We start from the raw sequence: 26,936 nt of genomic DNA on the forward strand, positions 1-26,936 counted from the left end.
CATTCTTGAACGAGACCCAACCATATCGCCCGTCTGCCGCCTGTCTTTGAACACGAAAGCACCGGCCGAACAATGCGGTCGTGGCACCAATACCCAAATAATCACAGACAATCTCGAATGCTCGCATAAAAGCAAAAGCATTGGGATGCAATTGGGATGGCGCCAGGTTTAGAAACGCCATCATCGATTTTTGAAAGTCGGAGAAGGGCAATCGGAAGCCGAGCTCCTTGAACACGTACTCGTACATCGCAAAGCCATCCCCGTTGAACCGAGAACATATGCGCTCGTCCTGAGACGGGCACGTCACTTGGTAATTCGGCGCTTCGCCCTCTCCCAAAACCTCGATTTCTGTAAAGACCCCATCTAGAGACTCAGTGTATCGGGAAGTGACCGTTAAGGCTTCCTCGGCTATCCAGTCGGCCGCAACCGTGCACTCGTAACTAAACAAGGGCATTGGAGAGACCCCTCCCTCGGCGTCCGGGCCGGGAGAATCAACATGGTCGTCATCAGCCAGAGAGGGCGCATTTTGATCCTCGATGATCTCGACGTCCGAACTTGTGGCCGTTGAGGCGTCCGACTCGCTACTCCACGACGAATCAGATCCCGAGCCGGACTCCGAGCTAGCGCTCGAATCAGATTCACCTGCACGCAGAAGGGAGAAAGTGAATTCGACAGTTCATCAAATCCACCTAATGCAAGCGAAAGGGTAGAGCAGGAGCGGCGAAGCCCCCGGCTAAAACCCCCATCGAGGAAGAACGCCCGTCAGCCGAGGACTCGCGAAATGACACGACATGACAACGAAAAATCATCCGAACAAGCACGGTGGTCCAACGCCACATCATCTGGTCCACCGACCCATACTAACCCCCGGGCATCGCCTGGATAACCCGAGGAGGAAACAACGATCGCTCGTTGATTCCAGCCTACGTCTACGACGACGATCGCGAAAAGAAAGCACACAAACCCTACGGAAAAGAATAAAGCAACGAAGAGGGAAACGAACTTACGTGAAGACATGATGACGATGACCAGATGAGCTTCTCGGTATGGTGAACAATCTGGAAGAGTATCTTCCGAGGAACGCTTGTCTGATGCCGAGCAGGTAAACAGAGAGAGTGAAACTTCCAAATGAGAGGATTCGCCCCCTTTTATAGGGAAAGGGCTCGGAAGGCGAAGCGTCGCTTCTCCTGACAAGCGCCGCCTCCTAGACCCTAGACCATCATTACCTATGCCACGTCAGCGCGTGTCTCCCACGCGCGACGTTTCGTCTCTCCACAGGCCATTTCTCCGAGCACATCTGGTTGACGAGGAACCATCTCATCGAGCATCCCCGGTCCGAGCGTCAGGTAAAGTCACAGCTTCTTGACCAGAAAACTCCGACTTGGGGGGCTCCTGTTCTGGACTGGGCCAAAGTTAGGTCCACTATGACTTTCGGCCCAATAAACCTCAGAGGCCCACGTTCCTCTGCAACCCTCCTACGCAGACAGGATGCCCACCTTAGACATGCTCGGCTGCCCTATATCCCCGAACATACGACACCGACATGCTCGGCACTGACGACCCCGCAGACACCTTCGTTGCCGAGGACCCTGCTCCGCGCAATGGTCCTTCACACCCAATCCTCCGAATACTACGGAGTCCACGTGGCCCCTATAAGACCGCGTCTCTCTGGGATTCCGGAGCGGTTAACCAGGACAGAGGGCATCAAGCACCTCCGATATTTCCGCCTAGGAAACCTGGCAGTCTCCTAGTTGGGCCTGGAATTCCAGTCCACTAGCGGGATCATGGCCCAGCGCTGGGGGCTATAAATACCCTCTCTCAGTAGAGGGTCAGGTATTCAATTCTTACTCATTCTTAGCTAGTACTTGCGCTCCTTTGCTCGTCAACTTACTTTGGCATTGGAGTACCTTGCAGGTACACCCCCCCTTCTCCTTCCTAGAAGATCCAGTCCGAGCAGCCTACGACGATTCTCCTGATCAGGTACGATCATCTATCATATTGAATATTAACAGGAACACGAAGTTACTGATAAATTTTTGAATGTTAACAAAAACATTAAGTTACTGATAATTTTTTTGAATATTAACGGAATCGAATTTGGAATATTAACGGAAACACGAACTTATTGATCAAAATAATGAATATTAACGGGAACAAGGAGTTACTGATTAAAATAATAAACATTAACAAGAACATGATTAAAATATTGAAAATTAACGGGAATAAATTTGAAATATTAACGGGAATACAAAGTTACTTATCAAAATAATAGATATTAACGGGAACATGAAGTAACTGGTCAAAGTATTTTTCTATTAATTTTGTATTTTGAATGAATCATTATTATAAATAGAGTTTGTAGTGGTTTCTCATTGGCCTACAAGAGAGAGCTGATAGTATGAGATTTGACTGATAGTTTGTAGTTATAATTGAGCCAAAATAATTAATTTTTTCTCCTTAGCTAGCCAAAAATAATTGATTCTCCTTAGCTGATAGTTTGAGATTGAACTAATAGTGTGTAGTTTAATCAATTATATTAAATAGTTATCACTAATTTAATTATATAATTTGATTGAATATTTCTTCATTATAATTTATGAATTTGCGATTTTAAAACTTCTCCTTCATTATAATTTGTCAAATAAAATATTACTATTTTTATAACTTTTTCAATTTTACCAAAACTTAATCTTTTACTAATATCTTTTATTTTTCTCAATCACAATGCGCGAAAACGACGAGTACCCGTGCGAACGCACGGGTAAGACACTAGTTATTGATTAAAGTGAAATAGAAATAATGGTCTGTGGGGTAAAAAAATTATTCGATGCTATATAAAATGTATTTATAACAATCTTAATGCTGATATAATTCTTGAGTTAATCCTTCTACAGCACTGCTGAAACACAATATGGGACTACTAACGATACACAACACAAACGTGGGAGGGGACGTCCTAAAAAGGTTGTGGCACTAGATGTCATTGCCGGAGTTATCCCTACTGTCAGCCTCGAACCTGATATTCACAGAACCATGTAAGTTTTTGTTCAACGTCGCATACTTATATGTTGATCATTTTTACAAGGAAAGGGACAACTTATTTTTTCAGGAATTCAACTGATCAAACAACGGAAACAATCCCTAGACAATCCAAACCTGCTAGGGGGCGGCCAAAAAAGTTATCCGGAGTGCCGGATAGAGCCTACAACCTAATACGCACCGATCAAGATAGCCTTTTGCCACCACATAGCTCTTTGGACACTGAATTTGAGATTTCTCCTTTGCCAACAGTGTAATGATTTCTACTTACAAGCAATACTTCGTGAAAACAAAGTTGCTCTCTCCATGATACCACCTATTCATTATAACAAGCATTTTTAGTTTCATGATAAAATGTCTTGCAATTCACAGGCAATCATGTGATAAACAGGCCACTTCACTAGCAGCATCAACCTCACGTACGTCGCCAATTCCAGAGACATGTGACGTATTTAAACCGACTGTTAACTTGGATTTTGAATCAGATGAAGATACCGATTCCGACTATGATCCTTTCTTAGGTATGAGATTTGAATATACCAATGGAGTATTTATATGAACTTCATGTTAAACATGTCACAAACCTTCTGTATTTTTTTATACAACAGTTCCTGATTCATCCGATGACGAGAGCTTCGAAGATGACTTTCTGTGTCCACCATTCTCAAATGCTAACCAACCAGATTTCAAAAGCCAAGGTATGTCATAATTTTAAAAGCTACTCTTTCGTGTAATATCATCGAAATATCCACACTTATGCTACATATTTTTTTTTATGCAGCGTATTACGATTTGGGTGATGCCGTGTGCGAGTGCACGCACTGCTATGCCTTGATGTGGTACCAAGAAAGAAAGGACAAACACAAACATTCTGCAAATCCCAAATACACTTTATGTTGTGGAAATGGGAAGGTTGAACTACCATTTTTAAGACATCCACCAAGAATTTTAGCCCATTTGCTCTTTGACAAAAATGCCAAAGAAAGTAAATCTTTCCAGGCTCATTTGCGTACATACAATATGATGTTTGCATTCACTTCTCCCGGTGCAAAGTTGGACAACAAATTTAACAACGGTCGTGGCCCACCGACAATTCGCATCCAAGGGCAGTGTTGTCACCGAATTGGGAGTTTATTGCCAGCTGAAGGAGATAAACCAAAATTTGCACAACTTTACATCTATGACACCGAGAATGAAGTTTCCTATCGGATGGATGGCCTGCGGTAATTCTAATTAGTACTTGTGTTTTTTGATCTTTAGAATTCATAATTCCTTATGTTGGTTTATTGTTACTGTCACTGCATCTAATTGACTTGGTTTTGGTCATAACAGCAACAAGAGCCAAATTGATGAAGAAACTGTAAAGAGATTATCTGAAATGTTGTACAAGAATAACACACATGCCAAGAGTTTCCTAATGGCAAGAGAAAGACTTAATCAAGGTAACGTTCATAATTTGAAACTCAGATTAATAGCAAACCGAACTACAGATGGGAGAGTATACAACCAACCAACTGTTTCCGAGGTTGTGGCTTTAATTGTTGGGGACATAGACACAGCTGAAGAAAGGGATATCATAATGCAAAAACAAGGCGGTAAACTGAAACCTATTGATGAGTATCATGCAAGCTATCTTGCATTCCAATATCCATTGCTTTTTCCGTATGGTGAAGATGGGTATAGACCAAATGTTGCACACAGAGATCTTGACATTTTTGACGATAATCCAAGAAATAGGTTGACTATTAGGGAATGGCTAGCTTTTCGAATACAAAATCGATTGCATGAAGGCAAAACACTTTTGTCGTCAAGGAGGTTATTTCAACAATTTTTGGTTGATGGTTACACAATGCTTGAAGGAGAGAGGTTGAAATGGCTAAGAAACAACCAATCTAAGTTGCGGGTATCAAAGTATAGCAATCTCAATCAGGATGGACATGAAAGTCAAGCTGATGGGGCAAGTACCGGAAAAAGAGTCATTTTACCATCATCTTATGTTGGTAGTTGGAGATTTATGGATCAATTGTACTATGACGGAATGGCTATTTGTAGTAAGGTGGGTTTTCCAGATCTATTTATTACTTTCACTTGCAATCCAAATTGGCCAGAAATTCAAAGAGCTTTGAATCCTCTCAACTTGAAGGCCCATGATCGACCAGACATTATTTCGAGGGTGTTCAAAATGAAGTTTGATAGCCTTTTGGCAGACGTGACCAAAAAAGGTGTCTTAGGAAAAGTACTAGCTTGTAAGTCAATGATATTGTGGTTAATTATTCAAATTTAATATTATGATCATGCTGGTTGTTTAACTTTTTGTTATCATATTTATTCTTACAGATATGTACACAATCGAATTTCAGAAAAGGGGATTGCCACATGCACATATTCTTATATTTTTGCACCCTTCAAATAAATATCCGGCACCAGATGATATTGATAAGATTATATCGGCGGAGGTTCCTGATCCATTGAAACACCCGAGGTTGTATAAGTTGGTGAAGAACCACATGATGCACGGACCTTGCGGTTTGGCAAACCCAAAATGTCCATGCATGAAGGATGGAAGGTGCTCAAAGTTTTATCCAAAGAAGTTTCAAGACGTGACCGTGGTTGATCAAGATGGATATCCTGTATACAGAAGAAGAGATAATGGACATTCTATTGAGCAAAATGGGATCAAACTTCACAGTGGCCATGTTGTTCCACACAATCCAAGTTTGCTAATGAAGTATGAAGAACACATAAATATGGAATGGTGCAATCAAAGTACATCCATTAAATACCTCTTCAAGTACATCAACAAGGGTTCTGATAGAATATCCACTGTCATTGTTCCAACTGATAGCACAAGAGAGGGTAATGTGGATGAAATTAAACAATACCTGGATTGCAGATATGTTTTCCCAAGCGAAGCATGTTGGAGAATTTTTTCTTATTCTATCCATGGAAGGAAACCAACAGTTGAAAGATTGTTTTTTCATTTAGAAGGAGAAAATTCGGTGTACTACAAAGATTTTGAACAAATTGGAAATGTCTTACTTAAGGCAAGTGTGACTGAATCGATGTTTACTTCATGGTTTGTTGCAAACCAAGAATATGAGGAGGCCAAGTTATTGACGTATGGTCAATTTGTGTCCAAATTTGTTTACATCAGAAAAACAAGAACTTGGAAACCGAGGAAAAGAGGCTACACAATTGGGCGATTAATTTGGGTGCCTCCCACTACTAGAGAATTATATTATATGAGGATGTTACTAACTGTTAAGAAAGGACCAACCAGTTATGATGATCTCAAAACTATTGAGGGTTTTAAACATAAGAGTTTTCGAGAGGCTTGATTTGCAATGGGATTTCTCCAAGATGACAAGGAGTTCATTGAGGCAATAAAAGAGGCTTATAATTGGGGTTCCGGTGTTTATTTGCGGAAACTCTTTGTTACCATGTTGTTATCAGCTTCGATGAATCGACCTGATCATGTATGGCGAAATACTTGGATTTACTTATCTGATGGAATTCTTTATGAACAACGAAATTTATCGATGAATCTAGGTAATTTGTAGTTTTATTATATGTTCTAATTACTTATATACTTTCTTACATTATATTGTTTTGATATTTTCGTTATTATTCCGGTTCATTTTAGAGCTGTCTCTCACTGCCGAAGAAATCCAACAATTGACTCTAATGGAAATAGAGAAACAATTGCAGAAAAATAGGAGGACCCTAAAAGAGTTTAAGCCAATGCCGTATCCAAATGATTACGTGCTTGATTTCCTCGGAAATCGGTTGATATACGATGAACGACAACACGACACTGCAGCTCAGAAAAATATTTTCCAAGATTTGTTTAAGTCTTTGACAGGTACACGTTTAAAATGTCCAAATAAATATTAATGTTGTTGCTTCTAGGAATATAAAGCATTGCTTATACTACAAATACTTTTCACGGGCACATATTACATTTCCCTACAAATGAGACACTCTACTATAAAATTATTATTAAACAGGTTTTCTGTTATCTCATGTCTTTTATAAAAGTGGAACTAACTTACTCAAATTGTTGTGAAATCACTTTTAAGCTGGAAAACAAGTTAAAAACTTAACTGTTACAAATTACCAACATCTAACTTTCAAGTCTTAAGAAACATCTAACTTAACAAATGCTTACATAATACTTAAGTTTCAAGTCTTACACACAGTGACACTTACATAACACTTGCATACTAAAACACTGAAATAATAACACTTGCATACTAAAACACTGAAATACTTAAACTAACATAAAGGGTCTTGAGTGGATTAACCAACATAGTAAGTCAATACTTCCAGGCCTAGGTTCTTGCATAATAATAGCTACATAATCCTTAACACACACCAAGTGGTTTAATAGGGACCAAAATAACCCGTGAGGATACACTACCATTTTCAATTCCAACAGCCATTTCTCTTGAACTGCGTTAAGGGGTTTAGATTTCAACCTAATGAATGGTCTTGGCAACTACACGGTGTTCATCTGCACAATGCTCACTTTTTGCTACTATTTGCACTTTATCATATTAAACGTTATCTTCACCCACAAGAAATAATGAATACCTATGTTAGGTTAGGGACTAATTATTTATTAAATAATAACTACTGTTACTTTAAATATTTTACACGTGGGTTACCTATGTAGCTATAAAGGGTATTAAATTGTTTAGTAACAATAGTTTTATTACTAACATGTATTTTATTAGAAACAGGCAATTTAATTTATTTGTAGTTTTTCAAATAAGTTGAATTAATTAATAACATTACAAAAAAAGTTAAATTTAGATGTGTTTGCAATTTCATCTCGTATGGATAATCCATAACATACGAGTATTCAGTTTTATTATAATAAAGGGTATTCGATTTTACATGACGTACTTATATTATTGAATGCATTATGGAAATGACGCATAATTAACACTTTTTTTCTTCATTTTTAGATGAGCAGATGCAAATTTTTAACACAATTATGCACGCGGTTACTGAACAAAATGGTGGTGTGTTTTTCTTATATGGTTATGGAGGTACTGGCAAAACTTTCATGTGGAACACACTTTCAGCAGCATTGCGTTCCAATCGCGACATTGTTTTAAACGTTGCATCAAGTGGAATAGCAAGTTTACTTCTACCAGGAGGGAGAACTGCACATTCTAGGTTCAAAATTCCTGTCCCATGTATTGATTCATCTATTTGTGACATTCCAAAAAATTCAGATCTTGCAGGGTTGTTGCAAATAACTAAGTTGATTATATGGGATGAGGCGCCCATGGCTAACAAATGTTGTTTTGAATCCCTTGACAAGTCTTTGAAAGATATTATGGGTACTGCTGAAAAACCATGTAAAAAGATCTTTGGAGGTAAGGTTGTTGTTTTTGGTGGTGATTTCAGACAGATTCTACCAGTAGTACCAAGAGGTACTAGGTCTGATATTGTTCATTCAACAATAAATGCTTCTTATATTTGGGAACATTGCAAAGTTCTAACGCTTACAAAAAATATGCGTTTGGTGTCTGGTTCTATCTCTAACAATGCTGAAGAGATTGAAAGTTTCTCTAAATGGATTTTAGATGTTGGAGACGGTAAGCTCTCAGAACCAAATGATGGATATGCTGCAATTACTATTCCCACTGATTTACTGTTATCAGATTTTGTCGACCCCATAGAGGCAATCGTTACCAGTACTTACCCTAATATCCTTGATAATCTCAACAATCCTGATTACCTTCAAAGTAGAGCTATTTTGGCTTCCACTATAGAGATTGTCGATTTAATCAATGATTACATCACTGATCTTCTTCCAGGTAACAATAATATCTTTATTTATTTATAAATTGACTTTTAAGATGTAATTTGTTATAAATATCTGACCAACTATAATTATTGTTTATTTTTTTAGGTGAAGAAAAGGAGTATCTAAGTAGTGATTCTATTGACAGATCAAATGTTAATGACAATGAGGCTTTTGAGCATTTGACTCCCGAATTCTTAGGTTGCTTAAAAACTTCTGGTTTGCCAAATCATTCTATGAAGTTAAAGATTGGCACAACCATAATGTTGATAAGAAATCTGGATCAATCAGAGGGATTATGTAATGGCACCAGATTGACGGTGACAAGACTAGCAAATCATGTCATCGCAGCTAAGATTATTTCAGGTACCCATGTTGGCAACACTATTTACATACCTAGAATGTCTTTGTCTCCTTCTCAATCACCTTGGCCATTCAAGCTTATTAGGAGACAATTCCCGATAATTGTTTCTTTTGCAATGACAATTAATAAATCTCAAGGGCAATCATTAGACTATGTTGGTTTATATCTACCAAAAGATGTGTTTAGCCATGGACAACTTTATGTGGCTATGTCAAGAGTCAAAAGCAAAGGTGGTTTGAAAATATTAATTCATGACAAAGACAATACACCATTATCGGAAACAACTAATGTGGTTTTCAAAGAAGTTTTTCACAATGTTGTTTAGGTATTGTATTTCTTATTCTCCTATAGATACTGTCTTTGTTAAATTCATTACAACTAAAGTTAGGATATTATTATACTTACTATGCTTTTTTTTTCACAGTTGCATGTACAACTATTATGCTTCGTTATAATACTTCCAATCTTCATTCGTGTAAGGACTAAGGTATTCCTACTCACTCTTTAGACAATTTTCTCCGAAGAACATTAATGACTACATCCAACGCATTTTTTAATTATAACTACTATACATTTTATCTTTTCAGTTTACTTCAAGTCTAGGAGATGATGTTCTGCTTAAAGATAACTACTACCTATGTAATTCGTATTGTCATTTTGTATGTATACCATAATATAATATTTACATTTAAGCTTGCCTATTAATTTTGTGATTCACATTTCAAAACTATCAATTATTGATCAAATATTTATAGTTCATAGGAATACATTCATTTCAAATTTTTACTTCTTGTATTGCGTTATTAATAAATCGTCCACCATAAGAAAGGATTTACCCGTGCGAACGCACGGGTCATCCACTAGTTATATTAAATAGTTATCACTAATTGAATTATATAATTTGATTGAATATTTCTTCATTATAATTTATGAATTTGCGATTTTAAAACTTCTCCTTCATTATAATTTGTCAAATAAAATATTACTATTTTTATAACTTTTTCAATTTTACCAAAACTTAATCTTTTACTAATATCTTTTATTTTTCTCAATTACAATGCGCGAAAACAACGAGTACCCGTGCGAACGCACGGGTAAGACACTAGTTATTGATTAAAGTAAAATAGAAATAATGGTCTGTGGGGTAAAAAAATTATTCGATGCTATATAAAATGTATTTATAACAAATGTAAAATTTGAAATGATTTACTTAATTGCAAAATGAACAATAATCATATAAATTTACTTGTATTAACTAATTACTCCCTCCGTTCCTTTTTAAGTGTCGTTTTAGCAAAAAGCTCTTCAACCAAGATAGTGGATTATTAGAGTTACTTTTCCTATTATATCCCTATTTATTTTTCTCTTTCTAAATAAATTCAATCATACACTCTCTTTTTCCAATAATTAATTGAAAAATTTGAAGTGGAGTTATTGAGAAAATAAGGGTATAAATGACAAATTATAACATTAAATTATAAAACGACACTTAAATAGGAACAAAAAAATTCTTCTAAAACGACACTTAAAAAGGAACGGAGGGAGTATTAAAAAAAGACTATTAGTGTTTTTAGTGATAATATGTAAATAGAAAAAAATTAAAATGAAAAATGAGAAAGTGTGGAAAAAAGAAATGTGAGAGAGAGATTTGAAATTTTAATGAAGAGAGAATGAATGTATGTAATATTTAATTATAATTTAATCGGTGAAGTTTAAAAAGTGAATGTCACATATCACGTTGTAATAAGAGATGAAAATGAATTTTTTATTTATTTAATTACTTAAATGTCATTTTTTTAGTGGAAATAATTTATTATGAAAGGATAATTTGAAAATTTCATGCAATTGAATTGTTATAGACCGATAGTAGATTGATATGCACATTAAATATTTTAAAATTAAATTAATACTCCTTCCGGTCTTAAATATAAGAAAAAAAATTATAATTATTACATTCAATGTCCCTATTCCAAATATAGCCTAACAATGTTTTACATTTTAATGTTTGCAACTATTTCCAAAGAAAAAAATATGGGCAAAATTAGAGTGTAAGAATTATTCTTCTTAAAGGTGAACTTTTTTTTAAATTTGCTTATATATATGAGACGAGAGAGTAAAATATTGGATAATTTCTAACAAAATTTTGAAATCTATAGAATACTTTATAAAATCAGTGTTTCTGAATCGGATTTCGTCACAAAAGAATGCTATTAAGCCTTCGATTTCTTCCCTTTGGCTTCGCTATTCGGTTTGTTCTTGAAGGGCAGGAAAGTCTTTCCACCCATGAATGGTCTGAGGACTTCTGGTATCTCTACCCCATCCTCCTTCTGGTAGTTCTCTAGTATGCAGCAAATGGTCCTTTCTGTAGCAGTGAGAGTAGAGTTCAACATATGAACGTATTGCTTCACCTGCACAATGCTCTGCAACAGGAAAAAAGATCTAACAGTCAAAATTATGATATTTCAGTCTTGTAGAGGGTTGAAATTAGTTAGCCAAGAGAACATATTGCGCATGGCAAACCATATGAATGCAGTCATTGACATGACACACTTTAAGCTATCATCAGGGTCTAACTGCATAACTTATTATGCCTATAAACATAAGTAAGCCCCATCATTACTAAGTAAGTTACTGAAAGCTCTTCTCAGAATGTTTTAATGCAGCTAAAATTTATTTTGTCTGCAAAATATAATCTAATCTCAATGAAAGACTAGTCACCAGAGAAGAAAGTACTTAGAAATTTCAAAAAGTATAACAACAACAACCACTCCTCATCCGATTAAGTGAGGTCGGCTACATGGATCAAATTATGCCATAATGTTCTATCCAACACCATGTTTCTATCTAATTCATTAATCTCGAGATCTTTCTTAATAGTTTCTCTTATAGTTTTTCTCCGTCTTCCTAGACCTCTAGTTGTTTGACTCCTCTCTATCTGATCAACTCTCCTTACAACAGAATATGCAGGGTCTTCTCTCTACTTGCCCAAACTACGAGATTGAGACATAAACGGGAAAGATCTCTATCTCCCTCTCTCGAAATAAACTTCTTCATTCTAAAGTAATTGAATAATACTATGTAATAAAGCCATCAATACGATGTAATGAAGCCATCAATGATGAACTTGGGCATAACTGACCTCCTTATGTCCATATCGAATATCTAATTTTCTGGCCTGGTAGTCAGTACAATTTGAACAGGATACCAACTCCCTGTAAGTTTGAGAAGCTGGAAACCATGCTTCAAGATCATACTTCTTCGCGGCAGCATCATTTAAAGCACCAGATACAACGGAAACAATTTGATATGGAATGTTCAACTGCAGTAAATAAAATGTAATTACATAAGAGAAGGAAACTAAAAAGGAGGGTGTAGAAAGCTATCAATTTAGGTTGAAAACAACCAAGATAACAATCTCTGTGCAATGGCAACAGCAAGATGAAATAGAATGAGGTAATGACAGAAGACAGACAATAATCACAAACATATAACAAAGTCCTACATATGAAACCTTACAAGAAATATTGAGATGCATTAAACATTCCCCTTTTTAGATGTGTTTGACATGTCAAAAACAAGACGACAAATTAATCCCATTCCCATATATTAATTTTACCCTGGGATTCATCAACCACTCCAAATCTATTCTCCTCAGGTCCCATATATAAGAAAAGGTTGCAAATTTTAAGGTGCCTCTTTTTAATTGTAACACCCCTATATAATGTTAATTATATAATATATAACACCCCTATCTCTTAGGGGAGGGGAACGTAAGTTACTCTTTTATAAATTGTTTTGACACAAGCACTCAAATGAAAAAATAGCTTTACTATGAAGGATATTGACGTACCGCCTTGTAAAATTCCTCAGAATTCTTAAGCATTTCCTCGTGCATGACCCATGAATCATTGTCAACTGGGGAGGTAATGCAAAACTGCTCTACTTTCTCAAATTGGTGAACTCGGAATATTCCTAGAGTATCCCGACCGTGAGATCCAGCTTCTTTACGAAAGCAAGATGAATATCCAGCATACCTGCAGAAGGTATGTTTCCAAAATTAAAAATATAACCATAGTTTTCCAGTTTTAATATGAAACATGTGACTAAATTCATGTTACCTAAGGGGTAGCTGCCTAGGGCGGATCCAATCATCTATATGATATGCACAAAGTGGCTGCTCTGCTGTTGCAATCAGATATTTGTCATCTCCTTCACCAGTTACCTAAAATAATAATTCATTAGATATGACCAGATCAGAGGAAAAGAATGGGAGTGGTCTTAGGCTTGTTAGTAAGTAAGCATAGATGTATTCATATTCGGTGGCTTCAAAATCTCAAATATAAAACTACCTTTAATATATTTAATGATGTGATTCCTAAAATACTCATTAATATAAGTTTTAATTTTCAATAACTTATCTCATTGAGCAAGTTTTCATGAATATCACTTTTCAGAACACATAAATTTTTTCTGTCAAAAAAATACAAAAGAATGCATTTTAGTCTGAGATAGAGGAAATTAACTACGCTTAACTAAACTTCTTAGTAAGTGTGAGGTTAGGTACTTTTGTTTAAAATTGAGACTAAGCCGGTATGCTTCTTGTATTAAAATTTTTGTACTCATGAATGAAAATAAATCAACAGAAAAAATAAACACTGCAATAATGTTACTGTCAGTTTGGCACCTTAAAAAGATAAAGCATAAGAATCTTGAAATCAAATTATAAGCTTGTGATGAGGCATCACTAATATGTTTCTAATAAAATCAAATTCTTATATGGACACTCAAATCAACATTTGAATTAACTTGAGAATTTTACCTTATAAAGTTCTTCATCAAATTGGGCTAATTGTGCACACTTGGACATTACATCTTTTCTCATGAAGAGAGGAGTTTGTAATAAGGTATATTCCCTTTTTTTCAAAAATTCAAGTCCGAAGTTGATTAGAGCTTGGTTAAGACGAACGCCATCTCCTTTGAGATAGAAACCTCTACCTCCAGCTACTTCAGCTCCTATTATACATCAAACAACATGGCAAAAAAAGATTAGGATACATTCAGAGAAGATAAAAACACACGGCAGTATCCCATTGGTGATTAACATAAAAAGCTCCGGTTGAGAAAGACAGATGCAGTGAAAACGATGATGCACAATTAACTGAAAGAAACTACACTCTGCAGTATTAAATTTGAAGGCATGAAGCAACATAACATGTTGTTACATCAAATCAAAATACTCAACAGTATCATAATTCGGGATAGTAGCAGAAAGATATTCTGCAAATCATGCACTAGTTCAACAGATAAGCTAAAACACACAAAACACAGCACAGTAGTAAGCAACAGAAATTCAAAAATTGAGTTTATGAATAAATGCGAACCTTTCTTGAAATCTGCTATCTCGAGAAGTTCAACGAGATCCACATGATTCTTGAGTTTAGGTTCCACTCTTTTGTCTCCCCATGTTCTAACCACGACATTGTCAGCCTAAAGCATTGATTTATCCCCATGAATTTTTCAGACTCCTTATATATATATATAATCAAAGAAAAATGAACTAGAACAAGAACTAGACCTCATCATTGCTGATTGGAACGGAATCATGTATGAGGTTACCAATGGTTTCCAATCTAGAATTCATGCTGTTTAGAATTTCATTAGACTCAGCCTTTAGCAGAGCTATCTCTCTCTCGTTCGCTTCATAATGAGCAATCAATTCAGTTGCGTCTTCACCGGCCTAACACACACAAGAATTACGGAATGTAATGAGGATTTGCAATTGCAGGTTAATAAGTAAGAATTGAATGCAGTGATGCTCACAAGCTTGGCTGCAGAGATTTTCTTAAGGTACCCGTTAAGTCCGAGAATATGCACCTCGCGTTGAACTGCAATAAAACAATATTAGGTCGGTGGCATTGTTATATAGTAGAGATATCGAGAGAGAGAGAGAGATGAGTACGATTTCTCCATTGATGGTGGAGATGGACAACTTCATCAACAACTTCAACGCTGGCGAATCGACGGCGTTGGGATTCGCGGATGAGTTCGGGGTTGCGACCCTTTTCCGCTAAGAATAGGTTGATGTCCAACATGTTTCCCGCGATGAAAATAGATGAATCAATTATTAAATTATAAAATCAATTGCAAAATAAAAACTTATAAATAAAGGGTTTTCGCTACTTTATTTTTTTTATTTCTTATTTCAAAATTAGATTTATTGATTTTTTTTTTAAAGATTTTGTCTTTTTTCTAATTCGAGACTAAATTCTAATAATATGACAGCTAATTTAATTCTGTATCAATTTTTTTTAATCAAAATCAAAATGTCATGTCATCAAATTTTAATTAAAATTAAAAGAGACAAAAACTATCGGATTTTGTATAACTTAGCATTTAAGTTAATGTTTTTTATTTATTTATAATTTGCATAATATTGATGAGCATCCGATTTTTTTAAAAAGAATTATAAAATGTTATAAAAGGAGAAAATTTAAAAACAATTATTTAGGTGTGACTATTATTATATTTTTATAAAAATATAATAATTATATAATTTTCTTATATATATATATATATATATATATAAATTTATTTTTATTTTCACTTCCGAAACAATATTTTAATATATTTATTATATTTTTATTAAAAAATAATAAAATTCACACTTAAAAAATTATATTTAAATTTTCTCCTTTATAAAAAGAAATTTAAAAGGAATTTCTAATAAAGTATATATTTAGGTAAAAGGGACATGAAAATGTTGTTAAATAGGAAAAATATATCATTTAATAAGAAAAATATCTGAGAAAAAATATGTCATATATGATATGATTTTTGGAGTATTCATACTTCAAAAAAAAACTTTTTATAAATAAAATAAAGAGATTAATTACTCCCTCCGTCTTATAATAAATGTCTTATTTGAGCAATGCGCGGTTTTTAAGAAAATGATTGGATGTGTTGGTTTTAGTAAAAAAGTTAATGTCATTTACTAGAATACCCCTATTAATAATAGTTGAATAACGTGAAAGTTAATAAATGAGCAATGCTATGCTTACACCAAAATTGTACACCTTATCTTACACCAGATAAAATACAACAAATATATATATCCATTTGCATTGAAAAAGTTGAAAAAAATAATTATTTAACATAGTAAAAAAGCCAAACCGTATAATAATACGGTGTTGGTGTAAAGTTCCGGTGTAACAATATCAATTCTCTTAATAAATAGGGGTATAATAGTGAAAAAATAATAATGATTGATGCATTGGAATTGCAAATGGACAATTAATTTGAAACAAAGAAAAAAATGCAAATGAAACATTTATTATGAGACGGAGAAAGTAATATGCACAGTTAATATAAAATATTTTATGTCACATTTTAACTTTACATCCGATGAAGCGAGTAAGATTGACAATTCAGTTGGGTGCAGAGGTGTTATCAAAGATGATAAGGGTATGTTGATGAGTGGATACATCAAAATTTTGGAACGCTAGCACCATGAGTGTGTTAGAAGGTCTCAAGCTAACAAAGTTCTTAGGGTTGAAGAGATTGGAGTTTAATACCGAAGTTGTTAAAGCTATAATGAGGAATGAAAGATTAACAAAGTGGAGTATTTGGCGTTGGTTAAAGAAATTCAAAGGGTCATAAATCAACATGAGATTGTTATAGTCGCGCATGTCTATACAGAAGCAAATTTATGTGCTGATACTTTAGCTAAAGAGGTTGTGACAAAAAATACACTTGTGTTTGGATTAAACATTTTAATAAGGTAATATAAGGTTTTGAGGGAATTTAAAATAATTTATACAAAATTTATTGTTTGGATACAAAAATAAATAATTTTTAAAATGATGAAAATTTATGGAGTATTTTATCCAAGTTAAATTTAATATTTTGAAATGACACCAAAAACCAAAGAATTTGAAATTCTCCACCCACTACATAGAATGTATTGTTACTACTATTTCTTCAAATTTTGCAAATTTGTCCTTATATTTTCTAAAATTATAAAATTGACCCCACAAATTTTCAAAATATTGAAAATTTGTCCTTATTAATTTTTAAAATTTATAATTTGATCCTTCAAATTTCTAAAAATTGCAAATTGGTCCAAATTTTTTTAATTTTATAAAAAATATCATAAAAATTTAACAATGAATTATCTTAATACTTCATCTAAAGAAAATAATTTAAAAAAAATAAATTTCAATTTAATCATCTGAATTACTTTTAAATTTAAATTCATATAGAATTTTCAATTGGCTCATCCAAACATACTTTTAATTGTTCAAGTAGCTCCAAATTTTTTTAGAGTCCATTTTAAACATTGATAGAGCTAGTTTTGTAGCCTCTGTGAAGAATTTTTCTTAGTTGTTTTTGTGTGGACATATTAAAAAAAATCCAATATATATAAATATTTAACAGTTCTCATCACATATCAATTAAATTTAAATATTAAACTTCTGACAAAATTTTGGAATTTATGAAATACTTTATTGAGTTTTTAAATTAATTTATATATAAATATTAATTATTATTGAGTTTTTATTGAGTTTTTTCTTAAATAGTTTCATAATTTCCTTTGTATTAAATTTATTTATAATAATACATGAATATTTATATTTATATATATTTTAAATCTTAATAATTTAAACTACATGAAACTCTAAAACCCTAAGAAAAATTAAAGTCTAAGAATGTGTTTGGATGAATTATTTATTGAGGGGAAGTAATTTTTTGAAAGAATTAAAAATGACATGACCAAAATCTATTACTTGGATGAAAAATATGAAGACTTGTTAAAATGATATAAATTTATAATGTATTTTATTCAAGTGAAATTTAAAAAATTTCAAAAATAACACAAAAAATAAAGAATTTAAAATTATTCATTCTCTATATAATATAAATGTTAAATTGTTTATTATTAAAATTTCAGAATTTGTAAGATGATCCTCATATTTTATTAAAATCTAGAATTCATTCACAATTTTTTTAAATTATAAATAAATCCTTAATAATTTTCAAAATTTACAAATTAGTCCCTTCAAATTTTCAAAAATTGCAATTGGTTCCTATTTTTTATTTTTAAAATTTGGTCTAAAAATTATAAAATTTATGAAAATGATCCCAAAAATTTAACAATGAATCATTTTATTATTTAATTCATACAAATAAATTTAAAAATGAATAGATTTCATTTGAATTACTTAGAATTTTGAATTCCTTAAAAAAATTTCAATTACCTCATCCAAACACACTCTTAATTCTCTTCAAAACTACTTATCTAATCTAACTTCTAATAAAAATTAAAACTTACCTAATAAAATTTTATTATTAATTGATTTTGATATTTTTAACAAAAAATTATTATATAATATTACAGTTTTAACTTGAGTTCGATAATTAATAGAATCAATATACAATTTAGTACAAATTTATTATTAAATATTGTTTGATATTATTAACATTTAACATTATCTTAAAAAAATTAAATAGTGGTATTAATATTAATACTTTGTGTTTTAAAAAATAAAATAAAACCATATTTAATATTTTTCTGAAGAGCATAATCATTTTTATAAACTACAATTTTTTTTTGAATAGCAATACATTTTGATTTTGAAAGAACATATTATTTAAAATATTTTATATTCTATAAAAACTAATCAAATTTAATATATTTCAGCCTACATAATCATTTTTATAGAACACAATTTTTAATTTTTTTCATTATCATTATGTTTTGATTTTAAAAGAACATATTATTTAAAATATATTATTTAATTAATTATTATATGATTTGTTTTATATTTTGATTTTAATAATTAATAAAATTAAGATATGGAATTGATTCATGAAAATTTATTATTAATTTATTTCGATATTATTATCACTAGTATTAACAAAATTAAATAGTACTATTTTATTAATATTAGTACTATATAGCACTATTAATAAAGGTAAATGATGTTGAAATCATTCAAGGTCAAACACAAATATATTATGGTTTTTTCTACTCATTTTTCTTTTCTTTCTTAAAATTAAAGACGAAAACAAGAATTGAGTAATGAAAATACTTTATATTTCATCCGTTTCACAATAAGTGTCTTTTTTGAGATTTTCACACTTTTAAAAAAAATGATTAATTATGTTAAAATGAGTCTCATTTACTAAAACAATCTTATTAATAATAGATAGTAAAACACTTAAATGAACTAAAATACAATAAATAAAGGTAAGTTAGTAAAAAAAATAATAAATATCACATTAATATTTTAAATGAACAAATAATTTAAAACAAATAAAAATAAGAAAGAAGACACCTATTTTGATACGGAGGACATACAAAATATTGAATTGAATTACATTAATTCAATTGAGAAGATTATCGATTTAGTGCAAATAGATACACAAAAAAATTATGAATAGCAAATTAGACTAAAAAATATTAATTGAGAGCATGTAATTGTAAATCATGATACCAATTAACATTCATAAGGGAGAATGTTCAACAAACAATTTTTATTTTTTTGTGATTTTTTTTAAATGTCATATTTTGCACATTAATCTTTCAAGTTTTTTTATAAGATTTTTTTGAAATGTCATATTTTGCACATTAATCTTTCTTTGTAATTTTTTAGTTTCTTTGAGTAATAAATGCTTGTCCCATTTTATTTTGCCGTAAGTTAGAGTTGATTCTATTATTTTGCACCGTCAAAGCCAAAAAAATGATTTATTTGATTGAAAACATGATTCGAACACGTGCCTTCCGAGATCTAGTAATGGAGACGGTTTGTTTACAAACTTGAATCAAATTATTTTATGAAAATAAATCATGACAAAATACTTTTAATAAGGTCAAGAGAAAAATCACAGTTGCTTTACAAACAACAGCATAGCTTAACAATATTATTCCCTTTGCAAATTGGATCTGTATCCAGAATTCTACTCTATGTATTTGTTATCACTAGTAATACATCTTACACTTGTAACTTCCCGCTATTGTTCCAAAGCTTCCACTTAAAGAATGGTCCCTATGGAAAAAAGAATGAACTTAATTTGTCTGATCAGACACAAGAGCAGTGCAGCCATATAACTTTCATCCCCCTCAACGACCTATCTTTAACAACAGCTGCTAATGCCCAAAAAATGGTTCCTGCCACAATCTCACATTGATTTTTCTTGGTGTAAAAACCCTTAACTACACACTGAAAGAATCTCCTTGTTTAAGAGACGGATTGATTTTGGTAAGTATCACTTGGGAGGATCTGAACTTATTAGATTCACCCACAAGTTTGCGAGCTTGACAAAGCAGTGCTTTCCGTTCCATGTCACCAAATCTAACCCTGATACATAAAAATCATAGTGTGTGATGAGAGATAATTGAGATTTCCAACCGTTTTTAAATGAAAAGATGAAAAACATTAGATCATTTCTCATTTCATTTAAAAATATAGCTTCTGAGCTACCAATCCACACAGATACAAGTCAGATGTAAGTTGGTGTTAAATATTTGGCTATTAATGCAGAATGCAGAAAGAATCTTTCCTATATTAATCTAGCAGCAGACCTGCACATGCACCTTATTTTGTTACACCTTATATATTAGGAGTGATTTTATAGTTTAGTCCCGCGGATCGAATCTGTAGTAGCATCATCTGAGAACTTGTCAGAGGGTTCAACTGCTAACAGATCATTTTAGCTAACACAAAAAAAGATTTCACTTCAGGTGCTGTGTATGTGGCAGATGGCCAAAGGAACCAAATTGAAGAGATCCTAATTCTATGCATCAATACTTGTTGAAACGTGTATGAAAATTTAAGTGCTTAAAGATTTGTTCTCATCATTGATAAACATTACAAGGCTTGATTTTGAATAGAACATTATGGCGAAAGCTGATCCATGTAGCCGACCCCACTTAGTGGGACAAGGCTTGGTTGCTGTTGTTGTATTGATAGAAACTAGGGATGTCAATTGCATCTGTTAATGGGGATCCCTGTGGAGAATATCTGTGCGGAGATCCGAAGTTGGAGATTTTTTTCCCCGTGGGGATGGGGATGGAGGGAAAAGTCCCCCGATAACACTTTGGGGCGGGGATTGGGAAAGTATCCTCCGCCCCGTGGATTCCCCGACTCCGACGATATATATTAATTTTTTACTTTATATATATATATATATATATATATATATATATATATATATATATATATATACAATTTTACATGAAAAATATTAATGTATTAGAAAATGAAGAGTCATTAGAAATTATAGATTTGTCACACATAATCAACCACTTGCGCTGGGCGACATCGGTATTGTGGTAGTAAATTAGTGTAAGCACGGTAGCAAGAAGTTATGTTACTATTTATTTATTTATTTATACATAAAAAATATTAGCAACATCAAATTCTTTTGCTTTTTTTATTTATTATTGATGCAAGATGTATTTTGATTTTTTTATAAAATAAAGATGCAAATATATGCGTTTTAAAAAAAACGAAAAAAAAAATAACAAAATACTAGTGTTATAGTTTTGATCAAAAAGTGTAGAAATTTTCTTAAGATTCGATCTCCGTGGATATCCGTGGGGATCTGTGGGGATGGGGATGGGGGGAAATATTCCTCCGTGGCGGGGATTGGGGATGGGGAGTAAATTTGGGGGCGGGGCGGGGAGCGGAGAAGCGTCCTCCGAACAATATCTGCCCCGTTGACATCCCTAATAGAAACATTACACTGGATCACATTGGAAAAAATATTTTCTATTAAAAGCATACTTTTCAAGTCATATTTTATCAGCGGGAAGAGGCAGCTAAGCTTATTGTACATACCTGGTATGCAATCAGCAGGCAAGGCTGACAATTGGCACATAGTTTCTTCTTCTGAGAAGACATAGCTCGGAAGTACATGCTCATCAAGTTCATGAATGTACTTAATGGATTCAACTAAGTCCCTTGAGATGCCATCCGCATCAAAGTTATTACAATTTGATATATTAGAAAGAGCTTCTTCAAGTCCTGAAGCCAACCATAGGCTATTACACTCGTTCAAAAGGGCAAATAAACTTGTACAATCTATGGAACCTGATAATATCCATGGTTTGTGAAGTTTGGCTGAAGCTCCAACAATTTTTGCCACTCTATAAATTTCTCCAAGTGCATGGACATACTGAACACCTATTCAACCCATGACCGCAGAAAAAGGTAGAGGTTAATTCATACTCCATAAGTTCATCTGCATCAGCAGCATGTGACTGGGCATCATGATTTTATCAAGTAGCTTACCTTTTGGGATGGATAATAACTGGTCATGGACGTTCTTTTGTACTGCTTGCTTCCAGGTATAAGCACCATGTTGCAGCTCTTGAGAACAAACAGAGGCAATCTTGGACCATATTGTAAGATAATTAGAATGTTCTTCTCCTGATCCCAACTTGAGAATTCTTAATGTTGATACTGATTCTTTCAAGAGTTCCATAGCAGATTTTATATCCGTTTCGGCCTATCCAAATAGTAATATAATCATGCAATAACAAATATTGTCAAGCTAAATGGTCTGGTAAGAAAGGTTAGCAATAAAATACAATAAGAAAATATAATCATTATCAATTCAATTAATCTTAAGAACTCACAAGTATCATTACTTATGCTAAAGTCAGTTATATCGTTATGTATTTAGTATAGAACAAAAAAAAAATCCTACAGTAGTTTACATAACTATATATTTACACACACAATAGAGTAAAACTTGAAAATACAACACTCAACATTTTCAAGAGATAGACGTACCACAGACAACCTTGATACTAGCTGGTATTCTGATTCAAGAGGTAGGAACTTTGGCTCCTTCAAAATTTTAAGAAGCTCATCAAAGTTTACATTTCTCGGCGAATAATTTTCTGAGAGATATTCAACGGGTACGCTCATATGATGCTGACGCAGTATCTGAGAAAATTCCTGTACAAGAAAAGAAAAGTAGGAACAAGGCTGAGACTATATTAAAGTATGCATTTAATTTAATCAATAAAAAGGAAATGCATACCCTAATAACAATAAAAAAAAACCAATTTCACAATAGCATTAACTAATGGCATTGCTCAATCATTTTTGGCAGAGGTCTTTGAATCAATGAACACAAATCACAACCATGCCATTAGCCTTAGGGTTCTAAAGCTTGGGGAGTTGCTATTGTAAGGGGAAAATAAATAGCCACGGAAAAAATATTAGACGCAAAATTTGGTATTCATAAACTAGTCCATATTCTGACCTGAATTTCCACCTCAAGAGCTTTTACTTTTGCATCTTCACCCGAAAGAGCTGCAACATCTTGAGCTTTCTAAAAAAATTTGTTGGCGAATAGTTTCAGTGTGAGCAAGTATCATCCAACGTTTATCAAAGAAAGAGCACAAAAGGTTACCTACCTTAAGGTTCTGAAGATGGAACAGGACATTATTGCACAACTCATCCTTCAATGTGCTAAAAAACTCCACACAATCAGATGGTTCTAATTTAGTGGATAGCTGCGTCAGTAAATCTTTGTGATCTATAGTAGATGCTTGATCTTCAGTACTTTTTCCAGATATAGCATCCTTAAATTCCCACGAATCATCTTCAAAACCATCATTATCGTTGATCAAATCAGAATTTAAAACTTCCAAGGAAGTCTGTAACCCATTCTCAGTGACTTCTGTTGGATGATTCAGAGACGTGTTTTGTGCAGATTCCTGGGCCAATGTGGTTTCAGGTGAAGCATCCTTAAAGTCCCCAAAGTCATCATCAAAATCATCACTGTGATCCAAACCGGAGGCTGATAATTCGGGGGAGGCACGTATCTGATTTTCACTTGCTTTTGGTGTCACATTAGGAGAAGTTTTGTTTTCACTTTGACTATATAAACTCCATATCAAGTCATTGATAGATAAGTTGGAACCAGGACTATTAAAGTTGTTCTGCATTGGAGATACTGGTGCACGGGGAGACAAATCTTGAGGTACAGAATGTTCATTTGTATCAGGCATTTCATTTTTATCAGGCATATCATCACCAAAAATTGACAGAGGCAATGCTTCCCTACGATTCTCTGAAGCTATTAGCGGCTTCTGAAAATAGAAAGAATAGTAGCAAGGACAATATATTTAAAAATTGTGAAGACTAGTTGACGACTAGACAAATTAATGTGCCATGAGATTGATTAATGAAATTTTTTAGTAGATTTATAAGCAAATTTTAAGAACTCAAGATTGAATGTCCTTAATAAAATAAAAAATTAAACCCATACAAGTTGAATTACTAAATTGATTCAGTACCTCATTTTTTATTCCTATTTCCGTGACTGCGTCTTTTGATTCAAACAAATTGACATCTGAATCAACATTTACATTGGCTGGAGAGGCACTGCTTTTATTGTTTTCATCGTGGTTTTTTTCCGTTACAAAGTATGACTCTGAAAATAGACTGTTTTCGCCCATGGAACTAGATTTGAAATTAAAATCAAAGCCCCACCCATTAGATTGATGAGATTGCGATGCAAGAGATGGATCAACAGTACCATGGGAAGCTCCACCATCATCATTGAGTGCTTCTATAGCAGCGGGATATATATTATCCTTTTTCGGTGCTTCCTAATACCAAAAATCCATAATCAGATTGTGTTCATGCATATTTATTGATAATTTAAACAATGTTGCATAAGATGAGAAAACTATATCGAAACAACCAACCAAAGTTTGATTTGATCCTGGCCATGAATGTGCATTCGCCAACTTCCCAAAAGTTTGATTGAACATAGTAAACCCAGCTCCATTTTCAAATGATTCACCTTTCGGACCTAGCTGTAGGCTGTGAGATGCAGAAATAGGACTGAACTCAAACCCCGGGTTCCACTCACCAACTTTGTCAGAAAACACAGCAGATGAATCAAACAAAGCTCCATCTCCAACTGCACTGTTACCATGCTTCGGTGTTTCAACCTTAAAAATACAATACAGATTATCACTTAAATGAAATGCAACTCATAAAGAAGAAAAAAAAGGTCTGTATATTTAAGCAAGTCCGTACTATTGTGAAGAGACATGAAATGAAATGAAATGAACCTCTAGCCCAAAAGCTTAGCTTCTTAATATATTTACTTCAAAACATAAATGTTACTTCCCCAACTCAAAAAGTAAAGCATTTATAAAAATCCATCAATAAATAAATAACCAATTTCCATTTCTTTCCAACTTTTTTCTTTCCATTTCACTGCTATTCAATCAATAATAACAAATATCATTCTACATTATTCGAAGTCCAAATGTCAAAAATCAATCAAAGTTGAAACGATATTACGCAAGCTTCATCCAATTTACCTTAGCATTCAAGTTATTATTTCCAGTTTCCCGTTCCGCAGACTTGAATTCCCATCCATCATCTTCCTCTTCCTCATCCTCATCCTGATTCAAATCGTTTACATTCGAGTTCTTCGGACTGGTAGAACCAACATTGGCTGATCCTGATCCGTTTTGCTGATGATATAAATTTGAAATCAAATCACTAATTCCAGCGGAGCCATTCGAATCGGATCCCTTTTTCGCCACAACACCACCACCGTTGGAGAAAAAATCATTGGAATTGGAATCAGAAACAGGTTCATCATCTTCTTCCTCGCCGAAGATTGAAAGCGGAATAGCTCCTCCGCGAGCTTTGTTTGCACTTTTTCCGAGGGGATCCGGGGAAACTGTAAATGGATCAGAGGGTTTTGAGACGGTGGTGGTTCCATTGATGTGATTGGAATGGTTGACGAAGTTGCCCCAAGCGGAGGTGGAAGGGAGGGATTGATTGGGAAAGGAAGCGAACTTGAAGTCACCGAAGCTCTCGTCGTCTTCCTCATCTTCTGCCATAGCTGAGAGATTCGCTCTCTCTTGTGCTGTGTTCTTCTATCTTTCGGTGCCAATAGCGTTTTTTTTTTTTGTGACAAATGTGTTTTTTTTCTTCTTTTTGAGTATGATGATAGATCTAGTGGCAAATGTTAATTCCAGTAAATTTGATGTGTGACACTGATGGCACCATTATAACTTAAATATTTAATAATGATGAATGAATCAATGGCGAGTGATAATCATAAAATAGAATTTAAATTTGAATAAAATTAGTGGAAATGAATAGTTTGATTAAGCACCACTACAAACTTTCAGATTGTTTCTTCAGATAAAAGTAAAATTATTATTTAATTGATCCTCCACTCTATGCAGACTCCTATTACTTTTGAGAATATCTCCTTACGAGATACTCTCTACAAAATTTCAATTATGTTCTATACTTTCCTAGATAAACATTTGAAAGTAGTTTTATTTTTATAATAAAACTAGTGTGATACCCGTGCGTTCGCACGGGTACCCGTCTTTTTCGCGCATTTGGATTGAGATAAATAAAATGTATTAGTAAAAGATTAAATTTAAATTAAAATGGAAAAGTTATTAAAATACCAATATTAAAAAATTTGAATATTGAAAATAAAAAATCATTAAAAAATAAAATTTATATTGTTTTAGATTGAATAATACATTTAAGGATGCATTTAAGAAATATAGAAGTTCCATTGAGAAATACTATATGTAAAGAAAATGTAGGTGTTCAACAATGTCATAGTCAATTTTCCGAACGTCATGCCGTTATTATTCAATATTTTGATTAATAATTTTATGTTCCCGTTAATATTTAATCAGTAACT

At 33.2% G+C, this 26,936-nt stretch overlaps 2 protein-coding genes and 1 pseudogene across 2 annotated transcripts; 1 reads left to right on the top strand and 2 right to left on the bottom strand.

Moving 5' to 3' along the window:
* The first annotated feature begins 1,046 nt into the window (after window positions 1-1,046).
* On the top strand, window positions 1,047-9,546 carry LOC131653342 (uncharacterized; annotated as a pseudogene).
* A 1,735-nt stretch (window positions 9,547-11,281) lies between these two features.
* On the bottom strand, window positions 11,282-15,325 carry LOC131616150 (serine--tRNA ligase-like). The gene is made up of 9 exons (XM_058887407.1): window positions 15,181-15,325; window positions 15,042-15,106; window positions 14,797-14,958; window positions 14,603-14,708; window positions 14,041-14,234; window positions 13,340-13,443; window positions 13,072-13,255; window positions 12,361-12,540; window positions 11,282-11,641 (listed from the first exon to the last, which is right to left on the bottom strand). Exons 1-9 carry the CDS (start codon window positions 15,311-15,313, stop codon window positions 11,432-11,434), a joined length of 1,338 nt encoding a protein of 445 aa, XP_058743390.1. The 5' UTR covers window positions 15,314-15,325; the 3' UTR covers window positions 11,282-11,431.
* Window positions 15,326-20,047: 4,722 nt separating this feature from the next.
* LOC131644098 (uncharacterized) lies at window positions 20,048-26,267 on the bottom strand. Its single transcript, XM_058914493.1, has 9 exons — window positions 25,576-26,267; window positions 24,949-25,197; window positions 24,535-24,849; window positions 23,650-24,327; window positions 23,496-23,564; window positions 23,018-23,185; window positions 22,514-22,730; window positions 22,061-22,405; window positions 20,048-20,578 (listed from the first exon to the last, which is right to left on the bottom strand). Exons 1-9 carry the CDS (start codon window positions 26,104-26,106, stop codon window positions 20,487-20,489), a joined length of 2,664 nt encoding a protein of 887 aa, XP_058770476.1. The 5' UTR covers window positions 26,107-26,267; the 3' UTR covers window positions 20,048-20,486.
* Between the last annotated feature and the right edge of the window lie 669 nt (window positions 26,268-26,936).

This window comes from Vicia villosa, linkage group LG1 (assembly GCF_029867415.1).
Source record: "Vicia villosa cultivar HV-30 ecotype Madison, WI linkage group LG1, Vvil1.0, whole genome shotgun sequence".
Classification (NCBI taxonomy): Eukaryota; Viridiplantae; Streptophyta; class Magnoliopsida; order Fabales; family Fabaceae; genus Vicia; species Vicia villosa.

Excerpts from the sequence above, each read along its gene's own strand:
- LOC131616150 (XM_058887407.1), bottom strand. The coding sequence starts at position 15,313 with ATGTTGGACATCAACCTATTCTTAGCGGAAAAGGGTCGCAACCCCGAA. Across the intron at positions 14,709-14,796 it reads TTCCAATCAGCAATGATGAG|GCTGACAATGTCGTGGTTAG; the intron begins GTCTAGTTCTTG and ends TCAATGCTTTAG. Across the intron at positions 13,444-14,040 it reads TTGATGAAGAACTTTATAAG|GTAACTGGTGAAGGAGATGA; the intron begins GTAAAATTCTCA and ends TTATTATTTTAG.
- LOC131644098 (XM_058914493.1), bottom strand. The coding sequence starts at position 26,106 with ATGGCAGAAGATGAGGAAGACGACGAGAGCTTCGGTGACTTCAAGTTC. Across the intron at positions 23,565-23,649 it reads TCCATCTTCAGAACCTTAAG|AAAGCTCAAGATGTTGCAGC; the intron begins GTAGGTAACCTT and ends AAATTTTTTTAG. Across the intron at positions 22,731-23,017 it reads TAGTATCAAGGTTGTCTGTG|GCCGAAACGGATATAAAATC; the intron begins GTACGTCTATCT and ends CTATTTGGATAG.